Raw genomic sequence first — 27,755 nt, 5'->3', positions numbered from 1 at the left:
ACATGACTTAAAAAAATAGTGTATAAATTGACAAACAATAAAAAGTCTGATAAATCTCTGATAAGTCTCAACCAAATTTCACCAGAAAACATGGACTGAGTCAACCAAACACTGGACAAAAAACGCAGGGGTAGTTTGGAGTTCAGCCTTTACATACTGTATCTCTTTAATTTGTATTTGAATATCATGCTAAACAACATAAACGTCCTTGTTTAAAAAAAATATCTTATCAGATTACAATTACATTTCTATAAAACAAATGTTATAGCCAGTTGCCTGCAGGTGTATAATATTTTTCAGAAATTGAAAAATATCTTGGCAAATAAAGGGAATAATTCCAACACACTATATTTTCATATTGGAAATATATTTCATAACATTTTAACTTGACAACCTCTTCAGTTGTTGCACTTTAAAAAAAAAAGTTGACCTGAAACAAATTGTATCTCTGTATAATTTGATGAATATCATTACATTTGGCATATTCAAATAAAAAAACTGAATCCATGACATAACATTTTTCTACTGACAAACACCTGAGACATTTTATCTTTGATACCATCAAAGCAAAGATGGAGAAATGTTGGCACAGTAATAAGTATCTAACAGCTAAATTGAGAATTAAGCATCCAGCAGATGGCAGAGCAGTGTTGCTTATCATGGGTGACATCATTTGAAGTGCAAATCTCATTTTAGAAACATGAGGCACTGATGGCTCGATACGAGGCGAGACTTCGACAGTGCAGGAACACAGAGAGAGGATGGATGCAGGAGAGGAAATGTTTGTATGTACAACATTGAAAGGATGCATTTAATGTGCCACCTAATCCACAGCATGGTGAATAGAGATCTCAAAGAAACTAACCACCCGATACATCAACAGAAGTCGCAGGTTTGACTGCCTTTGATCATGCAGAAGTTACTCTCAAGCCATCTGGGTTTATAGATGTATCTTCACAGTCTACTATATATGTTCTACTTTGTAATGCCATTCTAGTATTGTTTATTTCTTATGTGCAATGCATTGTTTTTTGTAATGCTGCTGCAATGCAAACATTTCCCCAATTTGGTTTAAAGTACCTCTTATCTTGGGCCAGCAACAAAAAAAAAGATGTTTAAAAAAAAACAAAAAACTTTTGTAGTACTTAGCCCACTGATACATTTTTTTTATAAATAGTGTACCATCTACCATCTTTTGCCAATGGAAATCGTAAATAAGAGTAGCCGTACAATAACAATACAATCCCAAATTATATTAAAGTGATTTCACAGGAGGTTTTAAACCATCTTAAAAATTGGGTTTCTCCTTCTGCAAGAGAGTTCCCAAGTCAAGAGTATCAACCTTGAAGCCAGAGTAATTAACAAAATATTTATTTAGCAGATATCTTTGTTCATGCTGTAGGCATCCACGTCACTAGTATCCACCCTGAAAGACAGGAAAAGACCACATTTAGTACAAGTTAGAAATATGCAGTTATTAATATGCCAATACATTTTGTGAACATACATAACCAAAGTTGTAGCCAGGGGCCTGGTTGCGGATTGGCTGCCTGAAGCCTCTAGGGGAAGCAGTCTTTGCACCATCCCGTCCAGAACCAGCCATCACGGGTATCCTGGGTGTGTAAAAGTTCTGGACGGGTGCAGCAGCAGCCTGGCTCCCCTGTACGGGTGCAGGGTTATTGGGAAAATAGTCTCTCACATAGCCAACATCTTGAAAGCTGTCTCTTCCTTGCTCGTAGCTGTCGCTGGAAAAACTGAATGTGCCTGGGGGGTACTTTCCGTTCAGGAAGAAGAAGTCGTAGAACCGATAAGGGACCACAACTCCGCCCGTGTTGGCTTCTGGTCGAGGTTCGCTGGTTAAGCTTGGTCTAGCATATCCTCGTCCCGCAGACTCTGACCTAGGAGGTGGAGCTTGATAAGGTCCTGGAGGAAAAGGTCGTCGAGAAGGCACTAGGTCCTCCGTCTCCTGCTCAGAGTTACCCTGCTCTAAGATTTGGGAATAAGTGGACAACTCCCCTGCCTGGTAAAATGATCCAGGAGGACTCATGTTTTCTGGTTGACTGGAGACAACGGCACGGGTGCCTGTCGACACTTCCTCACCTCCGGAGAACATCCTGGGAGGTTCAACAGCCCATTTGACTTCTGAAACAGAAATGTAGAGAAGTTTGAAACTCACATGAATTTGTAGTCAAGAAAAGAGTGAGGCCAAGATTTGCCAGGGATGATTCTTATTTGTGTTATTGCGCAATTGCAAACTGATTTGGCAGTTAAAGAACATAACATTAGGCATGAGATCATTACCTGGAGGGGCAGGTTGATAAGCAGCTTCTGGTTGAGCAGAGTTGTCAGGGTTTTGCCTTGCTGAAGTTCCCCTGTAACCTGAATTAACCGGTCCAAAAGAACCAGGACCAACAGCAGGTTCTGGTTGTCTTTGAGCAGTTAGCTTAGGGACACTGGGCTCCTGCTGTGGTACAGCCTTATAAAGTGATTGGTAGGTCCCATTGTAATACTCAACAGCCTCAGGTGAAAACTGAGCAGAGGGTCCTTGCTGGTACAAGCCAACATTAGGAGCTGTGTTGGGTTTACTTCCACCAGGATAAGAGCCTAGGTACAAGAGAAACACAAGTTTACTAGGAAGCTAATTCAACTGAAAAAACAAACATTTTACCAAAGTCGAAGACACATCACCTTGCTGAACAGGAAGGCAGCACATGCTCACAATCAGCATCGCAAAGAGGGAAGCCCTGAAATAATTTGGAATAGTATGAACACATTTGTATGAGTAACAAGTCAACATAAAGCGCGGCAGATACTTACCCTGCAACAAACCGTGAAGTCATCATGATGAAGGCATTCACTGGAGAACCTGACAAAGGAGGACGGTTATAAGTGTTGCCAGAGACCAGCCCGGACCAATCAGACCTTAACGAGTAAATGACGGACAGCTGCTGGTGAAGGACTCAGCAGGTGGATCAAACCTCAGCAATCAGTCTGACAGGAGCCAATGAGGACAGCTCAAGAAGAAAATGGGTTGATATTATACTGCACCTTTTTCACCAAAATGTTATTCATTTACATTTTATTCAGCTTAGGAGTTGGGCAAAATGTACATGACTTAAAAAAATAGTGTATAAATTGACAAACAATAAAAAGTCTGATAAATCTCTGATAAGTCTCAACCAAATTTCACCAGAAAACATGGACTGAGTCAACCAAACACTGGACAAAAAACGCAGGGGTAGTTTGGAGTTCAGCCTTTACATACTGTATCTCTTTAATTTGTATTTGAATATCATGCTAAACAACATAAACGTCCTTGTTTAAAAAAAATATCTTATCAGATTACAATTACATTTCTATAAAACAAATGTTATAGCCAGTTGCCTGCAGGTGTATAATATTTTTCAGAAATTGAAAAATATCTTGGCAAATAAAGGGAATAATTCCAACACACTATATTTTCATATTGGAAATATATTTCATAACATTTTAACTTGACAACCTCTTCAGTTGTTGCACTTTAAAAAAAAAAGTTGACCTGAAACAAATTGTATCTCTGTATAATTTGATGAATATCATTACATTTGGCATATTCAAATAAAAAAACTGAATCCATGACATAACATTTTTCTACTGACAAACACCTGAGACATTTTATCTTTGATACCATCAAAGCAAAGATGGAGAAATGTTGGCACAGTAATAAGTATCTAACAGCTAAATTGAGAATTAAGCATCCAGCAGATGGCAGAGCAGTGTTGCTTATCATGGGTGACATCATTTGAAGTGCAAATCTCATTTTAGAAACATGAGGCACTGATGGCTCGATACGAGGCGAGACTTCGACAGTGCAGGAACACAGAGAGAGGATGGATGCAGGAGAGGAAATGTTTGTATGTACAACAACATTGAAAGGATGCATTTAATGTGCCACCTAATCCACAGCATGGTGAATAGAGATCTCAAAGAAACTAACCACCCGATACATCAACAGAAGTCGCAGGTTTGACTGCCTTTGATCATGCAGAAGTTACTCTCAAGCCATCTGGGTTTATAGATGTATCTTCACAGTCTACTATATATGTTCTACTTTGTAATGCCATTCTAGTATTGTTTATTTCTTATGTGCAATGCATTGTTTTTTGTAATGCTGCTGCAATGCAAACATTTCCCCAATTTGGTTTAAAGTACCTCTTATCTTGGGCCAGCAACAAAAAAAAAGATGTTTAAAAAAAAAAAAAAAACTTTTGTAGTACTTAGCCCACTGATACATTTTTTTTATAAATAGTGTACCATCTACCATCTTTTGCCAATGGAAATCGTAAATAAGAGTAGCCGTACAATAACAATACAATCCCAAATTATATTAAAGTGATTTCACAGGAGGTTTTAAACCATCTTAAAAATTGGGTTTCTCCTTCTGCAAGAGAGTTCCCAAGTCAAGAGTATCAACCTTGAAGCCAGAGTAATTAACAAAATATTTATTTAGCAGATATCTTTGTTCATGCTGTAGGCATCCACGTCACTAGTATCCACCCTGAAAGACAGGAAAAGACCACGTTTAGTACAAGTTAGAAATATGCAGTTATTAATATGCCAATACATTTTGTGAACATACATAACCAAAGTTGTAGCCAGGGGCCTGGTTGCGGATTGGCTGCCTGAAGCCTCTAGGGGAAGCAGTCTTTGCACCATCCCGTCCAGAACCAGCCATCACGGGTATCCTGGGTGTGTAAAAGTTCTGGACGGGTGCAGCAGCAGCCTGGCTCCCCTGTACGGGTGCAGGGTTATTGGGAAAATAGTCTCTCACATAGCCAACATCTTGAAAGCTGTCTCTTCCTTGCTCGTAGCTGTCGCTGGAAAAACTGAATGTGCCTGGGGGGTACTTTCCGTTCAGGAAGAAGAAGTCGTAGAACCGATAAGGGACCACAACTCCGCCCGTGTTGGCTTCTGGTCGAGGTTCGCTGGTTAAGCTTGGTCTAGCATATCCTCGTCCCGCAGACTCTGACCTAGGAGGTGGAGCTTGATAAGGTCCTGGAGGAAAAGGTCGTCGAGAAGGCACTAGGTCCTCCGTCTCCTGCTCAGAGTTACCCTGCTCTAAGATTTGGGAATAAGTGGACAACTCCCCTGCCTGGTAAAATGATCCAGGAGGACTCATGTTTTCTGGTTGACTGGAGACAACGGCACGGGTGCCTGTCGACACTTCCTCACCTCCGGAGAACATCCTGGGAGGTTCAACAGCCCATTTGACTTCTGAAACAGAAATGTAGAGAAGTTTGAAACTCACATGAATTTGTAGTCAAGAAAAGAGTGAGGCCAAGATTTGCCAGGGATGATTCTTATTTGTGTTATTGCGCAATTGCAAACTGATTTGGCAGTTAAAGAACATAACATTAGGCATGAGATCATTACCTGGAGGGGCAGGTTGATAAGCAGCTTCTGGTTGAGCAGAGTTGTCAGGGTTTTGCCTTGCTGAAGTTCCCCTGTAACCTGAATTAACCGGTCCAAAAGAACCAGGACCAACAGCAGGTTCTGGTTGTCTTTGAGCAGTTAGCTTAGGGACACTGGGCTCCTGCTGTGGTACAGCCTTATAAAGTGATTGGTAGGTCCCATTGTAATACTCAACAGCCTCAGGTGAAAACTGAGCAGAGGGTCCTTGCTGGTACAAGCCAACATTAGGAGCTGTGTTGGGTTTACTTCCACCAGGATAAGAGCCTAGGTACAAGAGAAACACAAGTTTACTAGGAAGCTAATTCAACTGAAAAAACAAACATTTTACCAAAGTCGAAGACACATCACCTTGCTGAACAGGAAGGCAGCACATGCTCACAATCAGCATCGCAAAGAGGGAAGCCCTGAAATAATTTGGAATAGTATGAACACATTTGTATGAGTAACAAGTCAACATAAAGCGCGGCAGATACTTACCCTGCAACAAACCGTGAAGTCATCATGATGAAGGCATTCACTGGAGAACCTGACAAAGGAGGACGGTTATAAGTGTTGCCAGAGACCAGCCCGGACCAATCAGACCTTAACGAGTAAATGACGGACAGCTGCTGGTGAAGGACTCAGCAGGTGGATCAAACCTCAGCAATCAGTCTGACAGGAGCCAATGAGGACAGCTCAAGAAGAAAATGGGTTGATATTATACTGCACCTTTTTCACCAAAATGTTATTCATTTACATTTTATTCAGCTTAAGGAGTTGGGCAAAATGTACATGACTTAAAAAAATAGTGTATAAATTGACAAACAATAAAAAGTCTGATAAATCTCTGATAAGTCTCAACCAAATTTCACCAGAAAACATGGACTGAGTCAACCAAACACTGGACAAAAAACGCAGGGGTAGTTTGGAGTTCAGCCTTTACATACTGTATCTCTTTAATTTGTATTTGAATATCATGCTAAACAACATAAACGTCCTTGTTTAAAAAAAATATCTTATCAGATTACAATTACATTTCTATAAAACAAATGTTATAGCCAGTTGCCTGCAGGTGTATAATATTTTTCAGAAATTGAAAAATATCTTGGCAAATAAAGGGAATAATTCCAACACACTATATTTTCATATTGGAAATATATTTCATAACATTTTAACTTGACAACCTCTTCAGTTGTTGCACTTTAAAAAAAAAAGTTGACCTGAAACAAATTGTATCTCTGTATAATTTGATGAATATCATTACATTTGGCATATTCAAATAAAAAAACTGAATCCATGACATAACATTTTTCTACTGACAAACACCTGAGACATTTTATCTTTGATACCATCAAAGCAAAGATGGAGAAATGTTGGCACAGTAATAAGTATCTAACAGCTAAATTGAGAATTAAGCATCCAGCAGATGGCAGAGCAGTGTTGCTTATCATGGGTGACTATCATTTGAAGTGCAAATCTCATTTTAGAAACATGAGGCACTGATGGCTCGATACGAGGCGAGACTTCGACAGTGCAGGAACACAGAGAGAGGATGGATGCAGGAGAGGAAATGTTTGTATGTACAACAACATTGAAAGGATGCATTTAATGTGCCACCTAATCCACAGCATGGTGAATAGAGATCTCAAAGAAACTAACCACCCGATACATCAACAGAAGTCGCAGGTTTGACTGCCTTTGATCATGCAGAAGTTACTCTCAAGCCATCTGGGTTTATAGATGTATCTTCACAGTCTACTATATATGTTCTACTTTGTAATGCCATTCTAGTATTGTTTATTTCTTATGTGCAATGCATTGTTTTTTGTAATGCTGCTGCAATGCAAACATTTCCCCAATTTGGTTTAAAGTACCTCTTATCTTGGGCCAGCAACAAAAAAAAAGATGTTTAAAAAAAAACAAAAAACTTTTGTAGTACTTAGCCCACTGATACATTTATTTTATAAATAGTGTACCATCTACCATCTTTTGCCAATGGAAATCGTAAATAAGAGTAGCCGTGCAATAACAATACAATCCCAAATTATATTAAAGTGATTTCACAGGAGGTTTTAAACCATCTTAAAAATTGGGTTTCTCCTTCTGCAAGAGAGTTCCCAAGTCAAGAGTATCAACCTTGAAGCCAGAGTAATTAACAAAATATTTATTTAGCAGATATCTTTGTTCATGCTGTAGGCATCCACGTCACTAGTATCCACCCTGAAAGACAGGAAAAGACCACGTTTAGTACAAGTTAGAAATATGCAGTTATTAATATGCCAATACATTTTGTGAACATACATAACCAAAGTTGTAGCCAGGGGCCTGGTTGCGGATTGGCTGCCTGAAGCCTCTAGGGGAAGCAGTCTTTGCACCATCCCGTCCAGAACCAGCCATCACGGGTATCCTGGGTGTGTAAAAGTTCTGGACGGGTGCAGCAGCAGCGGCGGCCTGGCGCCCCTGTACGGGTGCAGGGTTATTGGGAAAATAGTCTCTCACATAGCCAACATCTTGAAAGCTGTCTCTTCCTTGCTCGTAGCTGTCGCTGGAAAAACTGAATGTGCCTGGGGGGTACTTTCCGTTCAGGAAGAAGAAGTCGTAGAACCGATAAGGGACCACAACTCCGCCCGTGTTGGCTTCTGGTCGAGGTTCGCTGGTTAAGCTTGGTCTAGCATATCCTCGTCCCGCAGACTCTGACCTAGGAGGTGGAGCTTGATAAGGTCCTGGAGGAAAAGGTCGTCGAGAAGGCACTAGGTCCTCCGTCTCCTGCTCAGAGTTACCCTGCTCTAAGATTTGGGAATAAGTGGACAACTCCCCTGCCTGGTAAAATGATCCAGGAGGACTCATGTTTTCTGGTTGACTGGAGACAACGGCACGGGTGCCTGTCGACACTTCCTCACCTCCGGAGAACATCCTGGGAGGTTCAACAGCCCATTTGACTTCTGAAACAGAAATGTAGAGAAGTTTGAAACTCACATGAATTTGTAGTCAAGAAAAGAGTGAGGCCAAGATTTGCCAGGGATGATTCTTATTTGTATTATTGCGCAATTGCAAACTGATTTGGCAGTTAAAGAACATAACATTAGGCATGAGATCATTACCTGGAGGGGCAGGTTGATAAGCAGCTTCTGGTTGAGCAGAGTTGTCAGGGTTTTGCCTTGCTGAAGTTCCCCTGTAACCTGAATTAACCGGTCCAAAAGAACCAGGACCAACAGCAGGTTCTGGTTGTCTTTGAGCAGTTAGCTTAGGGACACTGGGCTCCTGCTGTGGTACAGCCTTATAAAGTGATTGGTAGGTCCCATTGTAATACTCAACAGCCTCAGGTGAAAACTGAGCAGAGGGCCATTGCTGGTACAAGCCAACATTAGGAGCTGTGTTGGGTTTACTTCCACCAGGATAAGAGCCTAGGTACAAGAGAAACACAAGTTTACTAGGAAGCTAATTCAACTGAAAAAACAAACATTTTACCAAAGTCGAAAGACACATCACCTTGCTGAACAGGAAGGCAGCACATGCTCACAATCAGCATCGCAAAGAGGGAAGCCCTGAAATAATTTGGAATAGTATGAACACATTTGTATGAGTAACAAGTCAACATAAAGCACGGCAGATACTTACCCTGCAACAAACCGTGAAGTCATCATGATGAAGGCATTCACTGGAGAACCTGGCAAAGGAGGACGGTTATAAGTGTTGCCAGAGACCAGCCCGGACCAATCAGACCTTAACGAGTAAATGACGGACAGCTGCTGGTGAAGGACTCAGCAGGTGGATCAAACCTCAGCAATCAGTCTGACAGGAGCCAATGAGGACAGCTCAAGAAGAAAATGGGTTGATATTATACTGCACCTTTTTCACCAAAATGTTATTCATTTACATTTTATTCAGCTTAGGAGTTGGGCAAAATGTACATGACTTAAAAAAATAGTGTATAAATTGACAAACAATAAAAAGTCTGATAAATCTCTGATAAGTCTCAATCAAATTTCACCAGAAAACATGGACTCCAAACATCCACCAAACACTGGGCAAAACACGCAGGGGTAGTTTGGAGTTCAGCCTTGTATCTCTTTAATTTTAATGTCATGCTAAACAACATACAACATTTCCTTGTTGTTTTTAAAAATTACAAATGATATTACAATTACATTTATATAGGGAATAATTCCATTTAACACACTATATTTTCATATTGAAAATATATTTCATAACATTTCAACAATTTGACAACCTCCTCAGTTGTTGCACTTAAAAAAACGGTGGACCTGAAACATAAATATATCTCTGTATAATTTGACGAATATCATTACATTTGGCATATTCAAATAAAAAATGGAATCCATCATGACATCAAATTTTGTTCTACTTATAGACATGCTCAAAACACAAGATGTATATGTTTGATAAAATGAAAACATAGAAGGAGATTGAGTATGTTTGGTACAGTAATATCAGTATCTAACAGCTACACTGATAATTAAGCGTCCAGCAGATGGCAGAGCTTTGTTGTTTATCATTGCTGACATAATTTGAAGTGCAAATCCCATTTCACAAACATTATGAGGAGGCACTGATGGCTCGTTGGGAGGCGAGACTTCGACAGTGCAGGAACACAGAGAGAGGATGGATGAAGGCGAGCAAGATGAGCAGCGACACACCAATGTTCACCTGCAGACACATGGAGGAAGAGAGGAGGCAGTGGAATAAAATACAGGTGGTAATTCTGGAGGAAAATTACCAGATTAAGTAGGTGAGATGCTTTGCACTTACATATAAAGGGTCTCCATGAAGAGGTCCGTTCACCAGTGCAAAGCAGGCATACTGCAGCAGGGAAAACACTGAAGATAGAGCCAGGACCAGACCATACAGCTTCGCAAAGTGGCACAACGGGAAACTACACACACCAATCAAGTATTTAAAATTATCTTAGATGAAGGTAACACTTACAAAATTGTCCACTTAAAACCCATATAATGAACTAGCCTATGATTAGATAAGAACACATGATGTAGAAAACGTCTACTTCAGGTCAATCCTCATTTTGGTGAGATAGAACAAACTCAATGAGCTTCAGTTCTCCTTAATTGGATATATGAGTTTATTAAAACACAAATACGGCCAGAGAAACTCATATACATCAACATCACGCTTTACAGCATATCCCTCATCATACATTATGATCACACCACCAGGGAGGTGGCAACGGAACATTGTGTAACCCTTTTTCAAGACTCTTTAGCATGAGAGTCGGGACACCTATTGTTTTCAAGCACATACGCCAGCAGTTAGTTGTGGATGGCTAACAGCAGAAGTTGTAGACGAATACATCAACAAACATCCTTTACATATATTATCCAGTGTGATTGATGGGTACAAAATGGTCAGGTTATTTATGAAAGTTGCTGAATGGTGTATGTATGCTGTACGCCTCAAGAACATGCTGTGTCGGAATTAATTTGTATGTGGTCGTGTGTGTATTTGATACTCACGCCACGTTGATGAAAGCTGCGTTGCCGCCAAAGAGGAAAGAGCGGTTGATTACCTCCAGGACAAATGTGAAGTACTGAAGCGGCAGGGAGGGGAGGCAGGCACAGACTGAGAACAACACGCACTGCAGCGCCGTCAGGAAGAGAGAAAGTACTGAGGCCCTCAGGTCTGCTTCCTTTTCACTCTCTCCTACAGACACACACAATACAACACACACCTGTTCCTTTAAAGAGAAACTCTGCTGACATCTCCATACATACAGACCAGAGCACTCAGCAGCAACTAATCCCTTTAATGACTGTAGGCACGCTGAACATGATCATATTTTATTCACTCTATGGTAAGAGCCCACTGACTTTGCTGTCTTGTGCCCTGAGATGGGTCTCACTTTAGGATACCATGTATTTTTCATGTTGGGTTTATTACAAGCTCTTTTTAGAATGTTGTTACCTTCAGTGCTAGGTTTGCCCTTGTTTCTGTCGAAGATGAGGCCATTCCATGGAGCACACAACACAGCACACAGCTGTGTTATAGCAAAGGCATTGGTGTACCAGCTCACTGTGAGACACACAAGCAAGGACAAGATAGTTAGAAACAAAAATCTCCTTCAGAGTCTAACATCCCTCGTACTACAGGAATCATGAACCAGAACAAGTTGATCAGGGATGCCACCTTGTAGCCCGGTTCCTGCAAGATGTGGGCAGTCAGTCTCTTGTTGCTGAGCCAGTCAGAGTCATAATTCATCCGTTTTAATTCACTACTAACCAGACATCAGCCAGGAGAATGCTGGGTAGTTAAACAGCCCAAGGTCCATGCCTATACTCTCTTATACTCTCTTATACTCTGGCTCTTACGGTGGTGCTTGATCCAGCTGGTCTTGCTGGATGTTTTGAAGGTGTTTGCTGTGATAATCTGCCGAGTTTTAAGAGTTTATTTCTGCCAGAGGCTATGTGCTGTGGTTACCAAGGCGGAAAGACGGTATGACAAGGAAGGTTTGCAGGAAATTTGCTTAGACAATCAGACAAAAGGTAGTGTTTGTGCATGTTTACCAAGTGAAGGATCTCCATTCGTCAGCCGCTGCAGCATGGGGTTGAGGGTGCCGATGTAGAGGTAATGTCTGAGCAGCATCACTGACAGCCACAGCAGGTGCCACCAGAAGAGCCTGGACTTCAAACACTCACGTAAACTCTTCTCTGAGGGAGACAAGAGGAAACCGTAGAGATGGATGAAGATGAGGAAAGAACAACAATAAAGACAGATAGGATATTTGATTAGTTTATCCTGTTTTAAATATCTGTGCGATTTGAAGTGAACAGACCTTGATCCGGGACGTCCTTGACCTCCTCTGTCATCGGTTGATTGTTACCCTCCGCTGTTATCTGCTCCAAGCTCAGAGTCTTTGATTTACCACAGGTTATCCTGACAAAGATCAAAGGTGACAAGGGCCCTTTTTACACCTGGGATTAGCATGCGTCTGGGGTGATTTGATCACAAGTGAAAGCTCAATGTTTTGCAGCCTTTTCATATGAATAATACATTCATCTCTGTAAAAGGAGCGCCCAAAATAATAGATATACAAAATAATATATTCTGAATACTATCAATTCACATTGCTCTGATGTCTATACAGTAAACAAGTACTTCTAACATAGAGCACAGATCAAAAAGTATTCTGTTGATATGTGTGTTGATGTGTGTGATTTTTTTAATCTGTACCCGCATGTGTAGCCATCAGGCAGTGGGTGGGGAATTTTGCCTCGGGGCAGCAGGAAGAAAGTCCTGAGCAGGTGAAGGACGCTGCAGGCGGAGAGGAAGAGGAAGGAGGGGAGGAAAAAGATGCCAGCCTCATGCAACAGCTGCAAAACAGAACAACAAGGTCATTGTTACAACATGATAGTGTTTGAATATATTGCAAATATACGAAAATAGCGAGCGAGTGTTTCTTACCTTGATGACAAGGAAGAGCGCGGCTGAAGAGCCAATGGACCCGTTATAGAGAGTGATGACAGTGGAGCGATGTGACCCGAACAAGATTCCTAACTTCATGAGAGGAATACAAACGTTTTTTTTTCTAAATCTGACTTGTCATTTTTACATCAAAATCGTTAAGCCATTCAATGATTAGAATTTCTTGTTTGAATATGATGATGTGGTTTTATACTAGGCCTACATCATTTGAATTAAACATTACCCTAGGACTCGGTTTCTAAGAAAAGTGTGAGGGAAAACTCTTGTTTTGGTTGGGTTAATTCCTGTTAAGTGAAGCATTGGGGACAGATGTTTAAAGGTTTCAAAGCTTGTGAAAAATCTGATCTTGAACATCTATCCTCTTATGCTTCCAAAAAGCTCTGATGACTGTGTTTCTCAGTCTAAGTTCTAAGGCGTTATATGACTTAGAGCAGGGGTAGCCAACACGGTGCCCGCGGGCACTTAGTCGGCCGCAGGGGGAACGTGAGTCGCCCGCCGGGCATGTTCTAAAAATAGCTCGCCAAGCATAGGCGGCGCGTGAGTCTCAGGTTTGGGAAGGCTAAATAACTTTTTTTTCCTGACGCTGCCCGCCTCCGGCGTCTATAGAAAAGAGATCAACTCAGTGAAAGCACCGCCTGCTGACCAATCAGAGCTCAGTGTACGGAGTTTAAATCTATCAAGTCATATTACAGGATAACGGAAATACAGTTTAAACTACCGTATGCAGAGAAGACGCCGACGTGTCGTACTTATCATTCATATCACATCATCAATCAGATCATCGATCATATAATATCATAATATAGCCTATCATATATTTCCTTATCTGAGTCAGCTTCTCGAGCTGTATCTGGCCGTGCAACACTTACATTGTCACATATAGGCCTACTGTATGCAGACGTATTATTTTAAGCAATACATTAAGTTGACGGAAACACCCAACTCAAATGTAATTAAAGTCAGATCCACTCGTGTCTTAGATGGGGCAGTATCAGGGGCGTCGCCTGGACCTGAAAACATTCAGGGCTTAGCTCACAGTGGCGCTACAGTGGAATTTTCTACTGCAACACTCCCCACACGCACACACACAGTACACCCGCGACTGTTACAATGAAGGCTCGATAATCAGCTCACGGCATATAGGCAGCGGTAAAGTGCTTTTATGAGTGGGGGGCGGACCTCACCTCCTCTAGGGGGGTCCGGGGGGATGCTCCCCCGGGATTTTTTTTAAAATATTGAAGTTAAAAGCTACAATCTGGTGCACTTTGAGAGCAACATGGAAAGATCTATGGATACATCTCTCAACACATTACATTTCATTTTAGCTGATGCTTTTATCCAAAGCGACTTACAATTACCAATTAAAACTGCGGTCGCACATGTGCGCGCAGTGATGAGCGGGCCCTCGCGTCCGTGCGGCTGTCGGGGAGGGGTCCTGCGTCCCAGGGTCCTTCTCACTTCGGTTAAATGGATTCCTTGCGTCCCTCACTTGCGTTGTTTCCCTGCGTTTAGTCCCTCCCACCAGGGAAGCATGGAGGGACGCAAGGAAACCACGAGAAGCAGGGAAATTAGTTTTAAGAGCAATGGGACGTCCTTTCCTCCGGAGTGTCACGTGAAGCGACGTCCGTTTGTGATGACGCCGCACAAACACCCCCGCCTCTGTTAGTACACATTTACTGACACAAACATTTGTATCATCTGTTATAGACCCAAATAAATAAAATAAAAGAAGAACTAATTCTCAAAAAAGATAAACGCCATTCTTAAAATGTATAAACGAACAATAGTTTGATTAGAGTGCACAATAGAAATAAAAATAATTTAGAGAAGAAAAAGAGATATGTTATCTATCAAAACCCAGTTAGATTAACATTCATTGGATTGCACACTTTGTTTGTTTGTGTGGATATGTAGCAAATTCACATTTTAAATAGCACTTAATGACTGATTGAATGGAAATGACAATAAATGAAAATGTAAAACGAAAAAAGCGATCATGAAAATGTTTCCAAAAAATGAATAAAATGATTTTTGACCACTTTGTTGTTCAGATATATCACATATTTGTAACTAAATGATACATGAATTGAAACAAAACACGGTATAAACTGAGGAGTGACTCCCGTGAGGTTCATGTATTTTCTTCACTCCGCTGGGAAACTGCTCTCATGTCAAGAAGCATCAGATCAGTGCATGCACTGCATCGTCCAATCAGTGAGCGATACACAGTAAGGGGGCGGGCCCGAGTGTCTGAGGATTTCATCGAAGGATGGGCCGTTTCTCAATCTCGAGGATATTGGCTTCCAAGCCAATATTTCAAGGATGCTACGTCATCGAGTGCCGCCGAAGGACTGTTCCAATCTCCAGCATACTTGGAATTCCACCGAAGCCGCGTCCTTGGTTTGGGGGAAATTTCGAGGCTGCACATGAGTAGACGTCGCGTCCTTAAGATCCCCACAATGCTTTGCGCACGGACCAATTTCAAAAACCCTTGCGGAGAATGGCTGAACCGACCATACTTGCCAACCTTGAGACCTCAGAAATCGGGAGCATTTCAAAATGCAAAATGGGAGTGAGCAGAGAGTAGAGTAGTTGTCGATTCTGTTTTCTGTGACTATCTTCCTCACCCTCTCAGACTCAGAGACGGGTTACCATGGAAACCAAACAATGGTGTAGCTGTATTAAAGTCCGAGTGGAAACAGTCCTGAGTAAATCTGATTTTGTCAGAAATCGGGAGAAATGCGGGAGAAATATGACCCGGGGAGGAAACCGGAAGAGGGCAATGAAATCGGGAGTGTCCCGCGAAAATCGGGAGAGTTGGCAAGTATGGAACCGACGCATCACACATTTAAATGTAAGTAGTGGCGTAGAACATGTGTTGGTAAATATGTTACTTTGTTACATTTGTTTGTTATCACCAAAAATATGTTCCGTGAAAGTAAAGCAAGTTCATAATTAGATCGTGAGGTATTTATTTTTGGTACAGTTTATGTTGAAACCGTTAGAGAGAGTGGCACACTTGTTAGCCTGTTCCATTCTTCTTCGTTTTCCGAAGCCGTGGCTTGGAAGAATACTTGCTTAGTTTCTGAAGGAAGTGACTTGGAAGTACGCGACTACCAAGCCAGCATCCTCGCGATTGAGAAACGGCCATGGTCTGGTGGTTCCTCGATTATAGCTCCTCCATTATCGCTCCTCCGGCAAAAATAAGGCCATTGGGACGCTACTCAAGATGGCGCAGACAAATCAACTTCCGGTGAGACCGAGACCTAGGAGCGAGGAAATTAAAACTAAGAGAAGTGAGAAAGGGCCCCTGGCTTGATTCACGGAGTTGATAACCAGCGTCGTAGGACCGCTTAGCAAGATCTGGTTTGTTTGGGTTAGTTAAGATAACTCAAACATATCCAGGATCTGTTGAGCTTCGTAGTACAGTTTACTGGTGGCTGCATAGCAGCGCTAATGTCAAAGACACAAACATTATACATTATATTCTTATTTTACCAGGATGCAGTGACACAAATATTTGGAAAGGCTAACGGCCCGTCTACACTACAGGCATCGAAAAAGCTTGAAGCTGGGCGTGTCTGAAGCTTGGCGATTTTTTGCGAGCAACACGACCAACAACCAATCACATGAATCTCCCGCCCCCGACATACAAAGCAATAGCAATGTTAAAACGAAGTAAACTGGATATAAAATCCCCAAACAGGCGAAAACCTACCAGTTTCACCCACTGTCTCTGCCACCTCCCTCCATGCCTGGTTCCTCCGGTTTGTATCCCGGTAAATAGTTCTGGTCGAAAAGAACCGGGTGATTTGCTACCGTAATTTCTCGTTTGGAATATGAGGAAATGAACTGCGGTCTGGCTCTCCCAGCTTGCACGCGGTTTGATTGGCTAGCGCTTGTACTGGCGGGAATTGCAAAAACGGGATTTGATTGGCTGACGCCAGCTTCGAGCAAGCATCGAGCCTCAAAAGTTGAACATTGTTCAACTTTCGCGATGCGATGCTTGCAACGCCTTGCCATGCTACCCACAATGCAGTTCGGCGAAGTTTGAAAATATCCTACGTCACCCCATTCAAATGAATGGGCGAAGCGTTGAAAGCATTTTTTGACGCCTGTAGTGTAGACGGGCCGTTAGCCTTCCCTAGCCTACAGTACCCGCCGCCCCTGTCGCCAAGCAAATCCAAAATGTAAAAAATACACAAAACAAAAAAGGAAATGTAATTAAAAGAATCTACCCTATGCATACTTGGAATTCCACCGAGGCCGCGTCCTTGGTTTGGGGGAAATTTCGAGGCTGCACATGGGTAGACTTCGCGTCCTTAAAATCCACACAATACTTTGCGCACGGACCAATTTCAAAAACCCTTGCGGAGAATTGCTGAACCGACGCAGCACACATTTAAATCTAAGTATGTAGTGGCGTAGAACATGTGTTGATAAATATGTTACTTTGTTACATTTGTTATCACCAAAAATGTGTTCCGTGAAAGTAAAGCAAGTTCATAATTAGATAGACATCGTGAGATATTTATTTTCGGTACACTTGTTAGCCTGTTCCATTCTTCTTCGTTTTCCGAAGCCGTGGCTTGGAAGTACGCGACTAGCAAGCCAGCATCCTCGCGATTGAGAAACACCCAGAGAGAGAGAGCGAGAGAGCTAGGAGGGAGGGAGGGAGAGAGAGAGGGAGAGAGAGAGAGAGGGAGAGAGAGAGAGAGCAATAGAGAGAGCTAGGGAGAGCACACCTTTATCTATTTAATATAGATAAAGTAAGAAATCATTCCAATGTGTACTAGGACAGTAAAAAAAAAAAAAAAAAAAGTTTAAAAGGGGAGTGATTAGTAAAATATGCATAAATGCAAAGATAGAATGCTAACTAGGAAACATAAGGTAAGAATAAACCAGTTTAAATGATTTGTTATTGGTTGTGATCATATTCTAAAGATGTTTGGATCATTGAAAAGTATACAGCGTGTTGAGAGCTGTATCCATAAATTCATGTTGTGCTCAAAGTGCACCAGATTGATGCATTTAACTTCAACATTTAAAAAATAATCTTCCCCCTAGAGGATGTGAAGTCCACCCCCAAATAAAGCAGGTTAAAATAATTAAATTGCATACATGTTCTTTTAGTAAACACTGAAAACGGGTCCCACAGACCCAAACAGCACACAAAGGTTAAAGGTAAGCATATAATAATGTTAAAATGTGCTAAATATATACACTGCAAAAAAAGAGGAGTAAAAGTAGCCCCCGACTTGTTTTATTTTTTGAAAGTAGCCCTCATCCTAAAAAAGGTTGGTGACCCCTGACTTAGAGGTATGGTTTTGATCCTGTGTTTACAGGGGAAAAATCTCAAATGTGTCCAAAATGTTAAGGCAAAAGCAAAATTAGCCACAGTCTGATTCTGAAACATAGGAAGGATTGATCAAGCCTCATCTCAATCTAAGAGTCTGAACATGACCCCCCCCATTCTTGAGAGGTTAAACAATGTCCTGATGGATGGACTTTACATTTTCTTTGATCTGAGAGACAGCTTTAGTACCTGCAAGTTGGTCAGTAGAAGCATGTTGCCACCCGACGCCATGAGGGCGAGAGCTGGGAACATCAGGTTTGATAAAGCTGATGAAAATAAAAGAGCAACAACAGACGTAAGATTACTTACGTAAACCATGAGTGATTACAAAACAACAAGACAGAGAAAAGTTTTTCACCTGCAGTCGAGAAGGCCATCATCAAGGTACCCGTGGTGTAAAGAGTTCTGTTGGAAATATACATTTCAATGTTTTAAAACACATGATATTTTACAAGACCAAAACATTTAAGTTAGCTAGTTTACAGCAGATCTGCAATTATATCTGAAATAATCCTGCTATGACATCGTTAAAATAAGCCAATAATCGTACATTTTATGGATGTTTTCAGTTTTATGACTATTTATTTGTTAATGTACGGGTGTGAGGTTGTGGTGACCTTTCGAGTCAGTGTCCTATCATAAGACACCACTATTAGTCCAGATTGATAGTAAACTGCATCAATTGTGATATCATTAAATGTGTTAAAAAGTGCTTTTTAATCAAATGTTGTCTTTACACACAGCTGTAAAGACACAAACAAACAGAACTGTACTGCAGAGCTTCAAAAGTGCATTTCAAATGCTGCAGTTTGAAGTTAAACTTTAAACTCTTAGAAAGGTTGTGTTGATGATTAATTGCTATTGACTGTGCTACACATTTTATTTTTTTATAGTCAGTCTTTTCTTTTGTCATAGTCAGTTTTAATTTGTTTTGGGTAAGTTTCTATTTTTTTAATAGTCAGTTTTAATTTTTTTTTTTATTCGGTTTTTATTTATTTCGATTTTTATTATATAAATATTATATAAATGGTGATGCAGAGTTAGACGATGTATTACATATTTGCTTGGATTTAAGCATCACACTTTCAGTCAAGTGCAATTAACTAGGAGAGGTTCTCACTTAATTTCTTCCCCACTAAGAACACAAATGAAGAAGGACTTGTTGATGTTCTTTTCTAGTCAATATTCAAAATTACATCCCTCTTAACTTTACGGCTAATGGGCTTTAAAGGTCGCCTATCATGCTATTTTTAGGCAATAGCATAGGTCAAATATATAAAAAACATGTCTATGAATTGTTTTGGTCAAAAACCAAACAGATCACCCATTCTAGCCATGCCTCATATCCCACTATTTCTCTTTCTGTTACAAAAGTGCTGATTCCGGGTATAAACAGGTTTCTCTTGAGAATGAGACCCTGTGTCTCAATGAGATTTTCACCTGTATAAATAAAGGCTAAACAAATAAAAAAGCTTTTAAAAAAAAAACTGAAACAAACAAAAATAAGAGGGGGCGGAGCTTATGCCGGCTCATGCGGAACCTGGCAGATACCGTCTAAAATGCTGCGGTGATGAAACGCAAGGATTATTAGATCAAGGATTATTTCTGAAACAGTATGGAGCTCAAAGGCTTTCTCTCTTGCCGGTTATACCCAAGCCCCCAGGAAGTGCGCCGGACTCAGATGAAAATATTCGTGCTGGCCAAACGGCGGTACTACACTTCCGTTTGGTTGCCAGGCCCGGAAACTCTTTTTCCCATTGACTTACATGGGGAAAGAGTGGTCTGTAACTCGTTGGATAATTTTTTTTAAACTAAATAAACTACCCAGTATGAACACTTGTATAGCCCTTATTAAAAACATTCGTTCCTCAAGTTGTAAAAATTAGCTAATAACGTTATTCTGAGAGTTATTTCCCTCTGCATTATGAACGCGCATCTAACCCACGGGACCGCGCCGCCCGGCACGTTCATGTTACGTGTCCCGACCAATCAGAGCACACTGTGCTCCAGGTGGGGCTGGAGCTATTGGAGCTACAACGAGCGTTAAAGGCAGAGAGTGAAATTCAGTGAATACACGTAGTTTACAGAGATGCTGTATGAGAAACCAATGTGAGTTGCGTTTATCTTTACCCATGGATGCACAATAAGAACGGATCCATATCGTCTTACTGCCATCCCACGGAGCTGTAATAATGGATATATTGCACATGTTTGCTGTAATTCATTATCATACATGGGCTGTATGATTAAATCTTGTACGGTAAATGTTGTATTAAATAAAGTTAATATTACCGACATTATTAACGTCCCTGTAGCTTCGTATTGCACTAAGAAGCTTATTGCACTGTATATAAATATATATATATACAGTGCAATAATAATTTCATGCTAAATGAAGCTCTGTTGGATATCACTAGATCCTGTTACAGCGTAATATAAGTACATAACGATTGATGTGTACATTAGCATCATTACTAGCTAGCCGCTAGCTGCTAACTGCCGCCTCGTTCATTATCAAATCCATGATAACAACAATCCATTACCATGCTGTCATGAACGCACGGTGCTATTACGTGTACGCAAATTGACGTGCTTGATGTGAACGAGCATTTTGGTTAAAGTTGCACATGCTCTATGAGTGCACATACGGGTACTTCTCAGGCATGCTGGGTAATCTGTGACGTTTCACTCTCTCAAAAGTTGGGTCATTTTATCATCATGCGCTAATGAGCAGCTCTCATAGGAATGAATGAGGCCCCGCCTCCCACGCTGTATCCAGTTCTTATTATACATCCATGGTTATACCACAAGGTGAGTTCCTTTTTATTTCCTGCATCTTCACACACATGGCCCTTACGAAAAAACACTATAGTATTACTATTGAGAATTACTATAGAAATACCACAAAAAACTGCTATAGTATTTCTATGGTGTTTTGGGACACACTATAGAGAATTACTTTAGTAATACTATAGAGTTGGCTATGGTGATCTTATAGTGAAGTTACAGTTATACTATAGTGTTTCCTGTAGTATTTATATGGTTTTTCGGCCACTATAGGAAATTACTATAGCTATACTATTGAGTTTTATGTAGTATCACTATAGTGCTTTATATATTATTTATATGGTTTTTTGGAACACACTACAGAAAATTACTATAGTAATACTATAGAGTTGGCTATGGTGATCTTATAGTGAATCTATAGTTAATTAGCTTTAATAATGATGTATTCATCCCTATAGTAAGTATGGTATCAACAAATACAAGTTAGCAAGCAGAGCAGTTTCAATTTGAAAGGTAGGGACTTTATTAACAAAATAAAATACATTGTTCACAGAATATGAATACGAATAACTTAAATGTAAAAAATGTACAAGAACAATTTCAGGCCCGAAACAGAAATTGTTGGGCAATGAAATTAAGGGAAAAAGTATCCCAACCCCTAAATATAAACACATTTCACATTCATATACTTACAACCCATGCCTCTCCACCAAGTCAGAGATGCAAACTTTGACAAGTTTGAGCCTGGTCTTCTCGGTACATTAGTTTGCAGTTCATCAAATACTTCTGGAATTTTCTTCTTAAGTAGATCAGTTAGGCCATTCAGAAGAACTGGTTCTTGGCTGAACAAAACAATAAGAGCAAGCACAGCACAAAGTAAAGTTCTGGCCTGTGTGATTTTTTGAAACACAATTTAACAAGCATGGTACATGTATACCTGAGTTTGACAGACTTCTCTTAGGACAGGCTGAAGATCCGGTGCTTCAGAAAAGTGCACTTGGAATCTGTCAAAGTTACTGATGTTCTCACTTCTATCAACATCTATAAACTCTTTGAAGTCTGTGTTGTATTTTAAAATCCTATCCAGGACATATCCAAATTCACCTGTTACTTCCAGGAGATGGTTTGTGCTTTGGACACTGTAGATTCTTCTTTTAATTTCCTTTTTGCTAGGACTTTAACAGATTCCTGCAGCTCATTCCCGCTTCCTGTAATTATAAGAAAAATACAAATTCATCCTGATGTTGACTAATCATATTATGCCAGATTAAATTAAATGCCATCATCTATCATCTTCTAGTTAAACCCATTAATACACACCTTATATAAATTATAAGCAGTATGGTAATTTTAAGTTAATTAACTTCACCCATAAAGACAACTTCTAGAGAAGCACAGGGGATATTCTGCTCAGCCTCCAGTGGCGTTTTCTCCTGGAGGCTGGGTATTTCTTTTTATTTGTATTAAAAAACATCTCTCCGCTGTTGTCAGTGAGTATTTTACAAAAACTGAAACAGCGCACCTATAAATTAATGTGTGGTGAAACACAGTATTGCACGCTACACTCACTCTATACTACACCCGCAGTCCGCTGTGTCAGGGACATGTCAAGGAAAGAATGCCGGCTTTCCCTCCCAACGATTTGATTGGTCGGAAGGAAAGCCCGCCGGCCCTTCCCTTCCGACCAATCAAATAATCAGAAGGGAAGGCCTAAAGTGCCGTGCGTGACGCTGCATCTCACATACACAAGTTGCCTTAGCGACAAGAGGCAGATATGAAATCTCCCTTCTACACAATATAATATTTGCAAGTATAGAGTAGTGGCTGATGTTTTAGTCAGAAACAGGTAAACTGTAGTGTACACGTACTACTAATAACTTTAGTGCGAGTAAGTTACGTATTTGCACTGTAAGAGAGACTGTATATCAACGCAGCCAATGTCGGTCTTCTCACTCGCACTTTCCCGCCACATCTGGCCGAACAATGAAACCTAGCCAAAGTAGCTAGATAGCATTAAACATATAGCTGCTAATGCTATCAATATAATGCCGATTGAAGAATGATGGTCACAGAAAAGAGTGTAAGCTACATTAAGTTAAGATAAAATAAATATAATAAAAAAGAAGAAGAACGGCTTAAAGGAAAATAATTGTCATCCAGGCAGCTAAACTCAAACAATAGTTAGCTGTTCAACATTGGCAAAACATATTTAAAAATATGTATTTAGACCCCTAGCTTGCTCACATTTATGACAATATATCTGCTCACTTTGTTAAAAACGTTTTGTTTCTGTAATTTACCTAGAGTTAGACTCTCCTCCGCTGACATCCATCCTCCACAGCAGCCAGAGGTGAAATGGCAGTTGGGACATTTGATGGACAGTTGAAAAATGATACATTTGAAATAACTCAACCGTGATTGGGCAGGACAGTGCCCAATGACAGTACCCAATGTTAGCCCAGTGTTAGTCAAAACTAATGTGTTGATTATGTGCATTTTTATTTTTCTACGTACACACGTGTGTGTAAAATAGTTCAGAAATGACACTGAATGTGTTGAATTGCCTTTGACACAGCAGTGTTTAAAAAAAATGACACATTAATTCTAGGAGTGTAATACTTTTACAAACACTATGGTAATAATATGCATTCATTATGACAATATCATATTACTATAGGAGTGGTCTATAGTGTGTTCAAAAAACAACTACAGAAATACTATATATTATACTATAGTTATAATATTTAAAATAAAATAGGAATACTACAAAGATCTAGATACATAGTATTACTATTGAAATATTATAGGGCTACTATAGCTAGTAAAATGGCACTACAGAAAAGACTGTAGTAATACGACAGCTGGTGAAAAATACTATAGAACTCTACAAACTTACTATAGGATACTATACAACTCTTATAGTATACTATAGTAATACTATAGTTCATTTTTCGTAAGGGGGGTTGCGTTCAGATAGTTTAAAAATCAGCTCCTAAATTCTAACCCTATCTCCTATTCCTTGACCTCTGAGTGAAACGTCACGGGGTTAAGGGATAATGGATAGGAGAATTCAAAAGGTTTTAGGAGAAGAGACTGCGGTGCTTTAGAGAATCCGACTGCACTTTCACTATCCGACGTGTTTATGATGCGCCAGCGGACGTCATGAATGTGCGTCTGCTGCTGTGGGGAAACTATGGAAACTACAGTTTTCTATACAGCGGACTACAACATGGATGTTTAATAAGAACGAGGGACTACTGTCAACTCATCTAGAGACTCTGCACCGTGCTCTGATGCTGTTGTTTTATGCTTTATGAACGTGGACAACAGAGAAACACATTCTTCATGACCAAAGTTGGAATTGAAATAAAAAAGGAAAGTGAAACTTATGCTCGTCACCCTCCGGTCTACATTAATAAAAAAAATGATCCCAGTATGATTGTATGAACTATGAAAATATCTTAAAATCAATACAAATGTATTTATTATAAACGTTAGTCTTTAACACCTATCACTGTGTATATCACCATTCAAACATCTTTTAAAAGTTGAACAAACCCCACACAGCTCAGTGAAATGTTGACTTTATTTGATCATTTCAGTAAAAACCAACGTTCATATTTCTCTTTTTGATTATAATACTGAGGAACGTTCAAAACAAAGCACTTTGGCAACTTACCACATACGTTTTAAAAAGCTTAATAAGCACCGTAACTTTCATGATATAATTTCTCGGTCATAATCGGTTGTTTCCGTGAACGGCCGACTGTTGTGTGACGTCAAATGCTGCGGCTGCAAGGCATTGTGGGGCAGCATTTTCTCCTCTCCTTTCGGTTAGGGAGGTCCAGTGGTTCCTAAGCTAAAGGAGGTTAAAAAGGAAGTTTGAAACCTCCTTTCCTATCATTCTAGAGAATTCGAACGGCACTTATCATGGCTGCCACTGAGGGACTTCCGGGTCATTTCACTCCGTTAGGAAGGTTCCTAAGCTAAATGGACTATTCGACTGCAGCCATGCTCTGTGCAGTACAGGTTAGCTCTGAGTGTTAACGATGCTAATGTAAACACCGACCATATTACGTCCAAAACAGTCGGGCATTGTTTCTGATAGCAACGTTTCTGATAGTGCTGTTGGTCCGCATTGCCGATTTGACGTCATATCGGAAGCAAATCTGGACCCCCGTTTTTAGCGATTTGGGTACGGAGGAAAAGAGAGAGGGTTTTATTTTCTGACACTGCGTGAGTTCCCTGACACACCGGGGACACATATATGTATAAAATCAAAAAGTGCATTTTGCATGATAGGTCCCCTTTACGTACTATATTGAGTCACTGTTTTTATGGAAAGGATATATGGATGATACATATTTTTCCCTTTTATTCTTAAGTTATTGAAATATTCTCTGACTTACATTCCAAAGAGCCGAGCCACTGTAGTACCAAACCGGTCGAAGAGGACACCATTTGGTAGCATCAGAAAACTGAACAGAAAGGAGGCGATGGTGAAAACAAGAGAAAACTGTTCATCCTGTCCGCTGCAATCTGTAGACACATACAACATAAAGAGAGAGAGAGACAGAGAGGCAAGGTTGTAAAATATATGACAGTTGGATACCAGTTGTTCAAGTAATATTATTTACGCAGGCCTCTCTGACCTTAACCAAAACATTTGAGTTTGTTTGAAGTCGGGTTGTATGAACTTCTTATCCCTAGGCCTAGTCAGTGTTTTTTAGGTGGTCACGTTTTATTTTTATTTTGCTGTCGCCCTTGTTCACAGTAATACATTGCTTAGCTTTCTTTGCCTGTCTTTTTATCCAAACTTTGGACAAGGATCTTTAACAGCCCCACTTTTAACAATCCTAAATATCCCTTTAATGTGCTTAAATAGCTGAAAATTAGTGTCAGAGTGGCCTGCATAAAGAGTTGTTTTTTTATTGCAAACTCATTTGACAACAATTATTAGTCTGGCTATCTCCAGCTTACAATTTAAAATAGTGGAGGTGAGGATATCAAACTGACCTAAGACCTGCGTTGCATTGACTCCTGTGGTGCTGACGCACAGAGAACTGAAGTAGCCCTCCGTCTTTAGGATAAAAACAAGAGAAGCCCATCCAAACACAGCTCCAGAGAAGCACAGACACTCAAACAGACCTGTAACTAAAGTGAGGTAGCGCCACATCATCAAATTGTTCACAAAACCTAGCATGGTCCCTCACACACACTCGTATACAGGTGGCTCCTGTAACTACACCTGCCAAACAAAATAAATGTGAAATGTTATTCTGGTACATTTAGAGAGCACTATGTAAACAGTCAAATATTTACTTTTTTTCCATAACAAATGGACCTGACCTGCATGGCCCAACAAAATCACTCAAATTGAAAATCTATACGTTTCACAAGCAAGACATAGGTTGGAAACATTCTGGGCACTAAATGTGATCCCGGCTAAAAGGTGAGTTTTCTTAAAAAACTGGCAAATCATAGATATCAACAAAAAAGTGAAATCATTTAAAATGTACATCCTTGACTTGGTAAACTCCTGTAAAGCAACAGTTTTTAAAATTGTATTGTTCTCTCTACTTATCTCTAATACTCACAGTTCAGTCTCTGTGGTCTCCCCAAAGGTTTTCCGAAGAAAAACCTCTCTGCTCTTGCCAAACTAGTTTCCTTTATAGAGGTAAGTTCTTCCCTACTTTTTATTTTCTAGTTCCCTCCCTCTGCTCCCTCCCTTAAGAAAAAAATCTCCATCTTACTCTCTGTGTCATTGCAGGGTTTTTTATATACACAACGTTCCTGAGCGCCTTATCACTGCTTGACAGGCTCATAGAAAGGGTGCTTATAATTTATAACTTATAACTCAAGATTCCTCATGATGCTAGAGGCTTCCCTCAGAAAACGCTTTCAATTACCTGCAAAGTTAATCATATGTTAAGTTAGTTAAAAAAAAGGTTAAAAGTTAAACTTGTCAAAATATAACATCTAAACCTAGGATCTGCATCTCTTGTGTGTGTAGGGATTTATGTCTGTACATAGTTAAGGATCTTTAGTCAGATGTCAGATAATCTCAGCAAAGTAGTGTCACAAAGGTCAGCCAGAAAGCCAGTTTTTGCATGTTAAGATATCAATATTAGTTGTGTTTATTAAATATTATTGGAGTGCGATGCTTATGTTTTGGTTTTCTGTGTGCTTCACCTGAGGCCTGAGGTTTATGTGGATTAAAAAAATAAATAATCTACAAAATGGAGGAGACCGATCTGATCGGAGCAACTGTTACAAATAATCCAACTGAAACCGGCATGGACAATGACTATGTTTTAAAAATGCGCTTATCCAGACAAGCCTGGTTTGGACACTTTACAGGCAAAAGAAACATTTCTATTAAAGAAAAAATGATACATTTCTGTCTTTTTATGCCTTTATTAGCTACTAACTTGAATTTTAATTAAAATTAATTAATCAATAATTTTTTATATAGGAAACTGTATTTAAAAAGAAAAATAAAGTCTAAATATGATATTTGGCCTCAAATCATCTGAGGCCTGGCGCACCCCGGTTGGGAACCACTGCCTTAGAGCAGTGGTATGTTTTTTTTTTACATATAATTGTAACGCAATACATGATTGTCACCAAAAGTCTTGTCTCAACATTACAATAAAATATAAAAAATAATTGATCAATTCATTTTAATAAAAATTCAAGTTAGTAGCTATTAATAAGCCCGAGCCTG

At 40.0% G+C, this 27,755-nt stretch overlaps 4 protein-coding genes across 4 annotated transcripts; all 4 read right to left on the bottom strand.

Moving 5' to 3' along the window:
- Positions 1–1,037: 1,037 nt before the first annotated feature.
- On the bottom strand, positions 1,038–2,860 carry LOC117555945 (protein transport protein SEC31-like). The gene is made up of 5 exons (XM_034231028.1): positions 2,818–2,860; positions 2,689–2,744; positions 2,302–2,604; positions 1,508–2,142; positions 1,038–1,426 (listed from the first exon to the last, which is right to left on the bottom strand). Exons 1-5 carry the CDS (start codon positions 2,841–2,843, stop codon positions 1,415–1,417), a joined length of 1,032 nt encoding a protein of 343 aa, XP_034086919.1. The 5' UTR covers positions 2,844–2,860; the 3' UTR covers positions 1,038–1,414.
- A 1,420-nt stretch (positions 2,861–4,280) lies between these two features.
- Positions 4,281–5,971, bottom strand: LOC117555936 (protein transport protein SEC31-like). The gene is made up of 5 exons (XM_034231018.1): positions 5,929–5,971; positions 5,800–5,855; positions 5,413–5,715; positions 4,619–5,253; positions 4,281–4,537 (listed from the first exon to the last, which is right to left on the bottom strand). The coding sequence occupies exons 1-5, from the start codon at positions 5,952–5,954 to the stop codon at positions 4,526–4,528; spliced, it is 1,032 nt and encodes a 343-aa protein (XP_034086909.1). The 5' UTR covers positions 5,955–5,971; the 3' UTR covers positions 4,281–4,525.
- A 1,290-nt stretch (positions 5,972–7,261) lies between these two features.
- On the bottom strand, positions 7,262–9,148 carry LOC117555918 (protein transport protein SEC31-like). The gene is made up of 5 exons (XM_034230984.1): positions 9,049–9,148; positions 8,920–8,975; positions 8,532–8,834; positions 7,732–8,372; positions 7,262–7,650 (listed from the first exon to the last, which is right to left on the bottom strand). The coding sequence occupies exons 1-5, from the start codon at positions 9,072–9,074 to the stop codon at positions 7,639–7,641; spliced, it is 1,038 nt and encodes a 345-aa protein (XP_034086875.1). The 5' UTR covers positions 9,075–9,148; the 3' UTR covers positions 7,262–7,638.
- A 261-nt stretch (positions 9,149–9,409) lies between these two features.
- Positions 9,410–26,383, bottom strand: LOC117555747 (solute carrier family 43 member 3-like). The gene is made up of 13 exons (XM_034230711.1): positions 26,378–26,383; positions 26,045–26,108; positions 25,438–25,567; positions 18,600–18,646; positions 18,431–18,507; positions 12,865–12,957; positions 12,634–12,773; positions 12,236–12,336; positions 11,967–12,110; positions 11,368–11,475; positions 10,920–11,106; positions 10,201–10,324; positions 9,410–10,098 (listed from the first exon to the last, which is right to left on the bottom strand). The coding sequence occupies exons 1-13, from the start codon at positions 26,381–26,383 to the stop codon at positions 9,988–9,990; spliced, it is 1,332 nt and encodes a 443-aa protein (XP_034086602.1). The 3' UTR covers positions 9,410–9,987.
- Positions 26,384–27,755: the final 1,372 nt, after the last annotated feature.

Source organism: Gymnodraco acuticeps, unplaced genomic scaffold (genome assembly GCF_902827175.1).
Source record: "Gymnodraco acuticeps unplaced genomic scaffold, fGymAcu1.1, whole genome shotgun sequence".
NCBI lineage: Eukaryota > Metazoa > Chordata > Actinopteri > Perciformes > Bathydraconidae > Gymnodraco > Gymnodraco acuticeps.
Note: the sequence above shows the minus strand (reverse complement) of the source record. Positions and strands in the feature narration are given on the sequence as shown.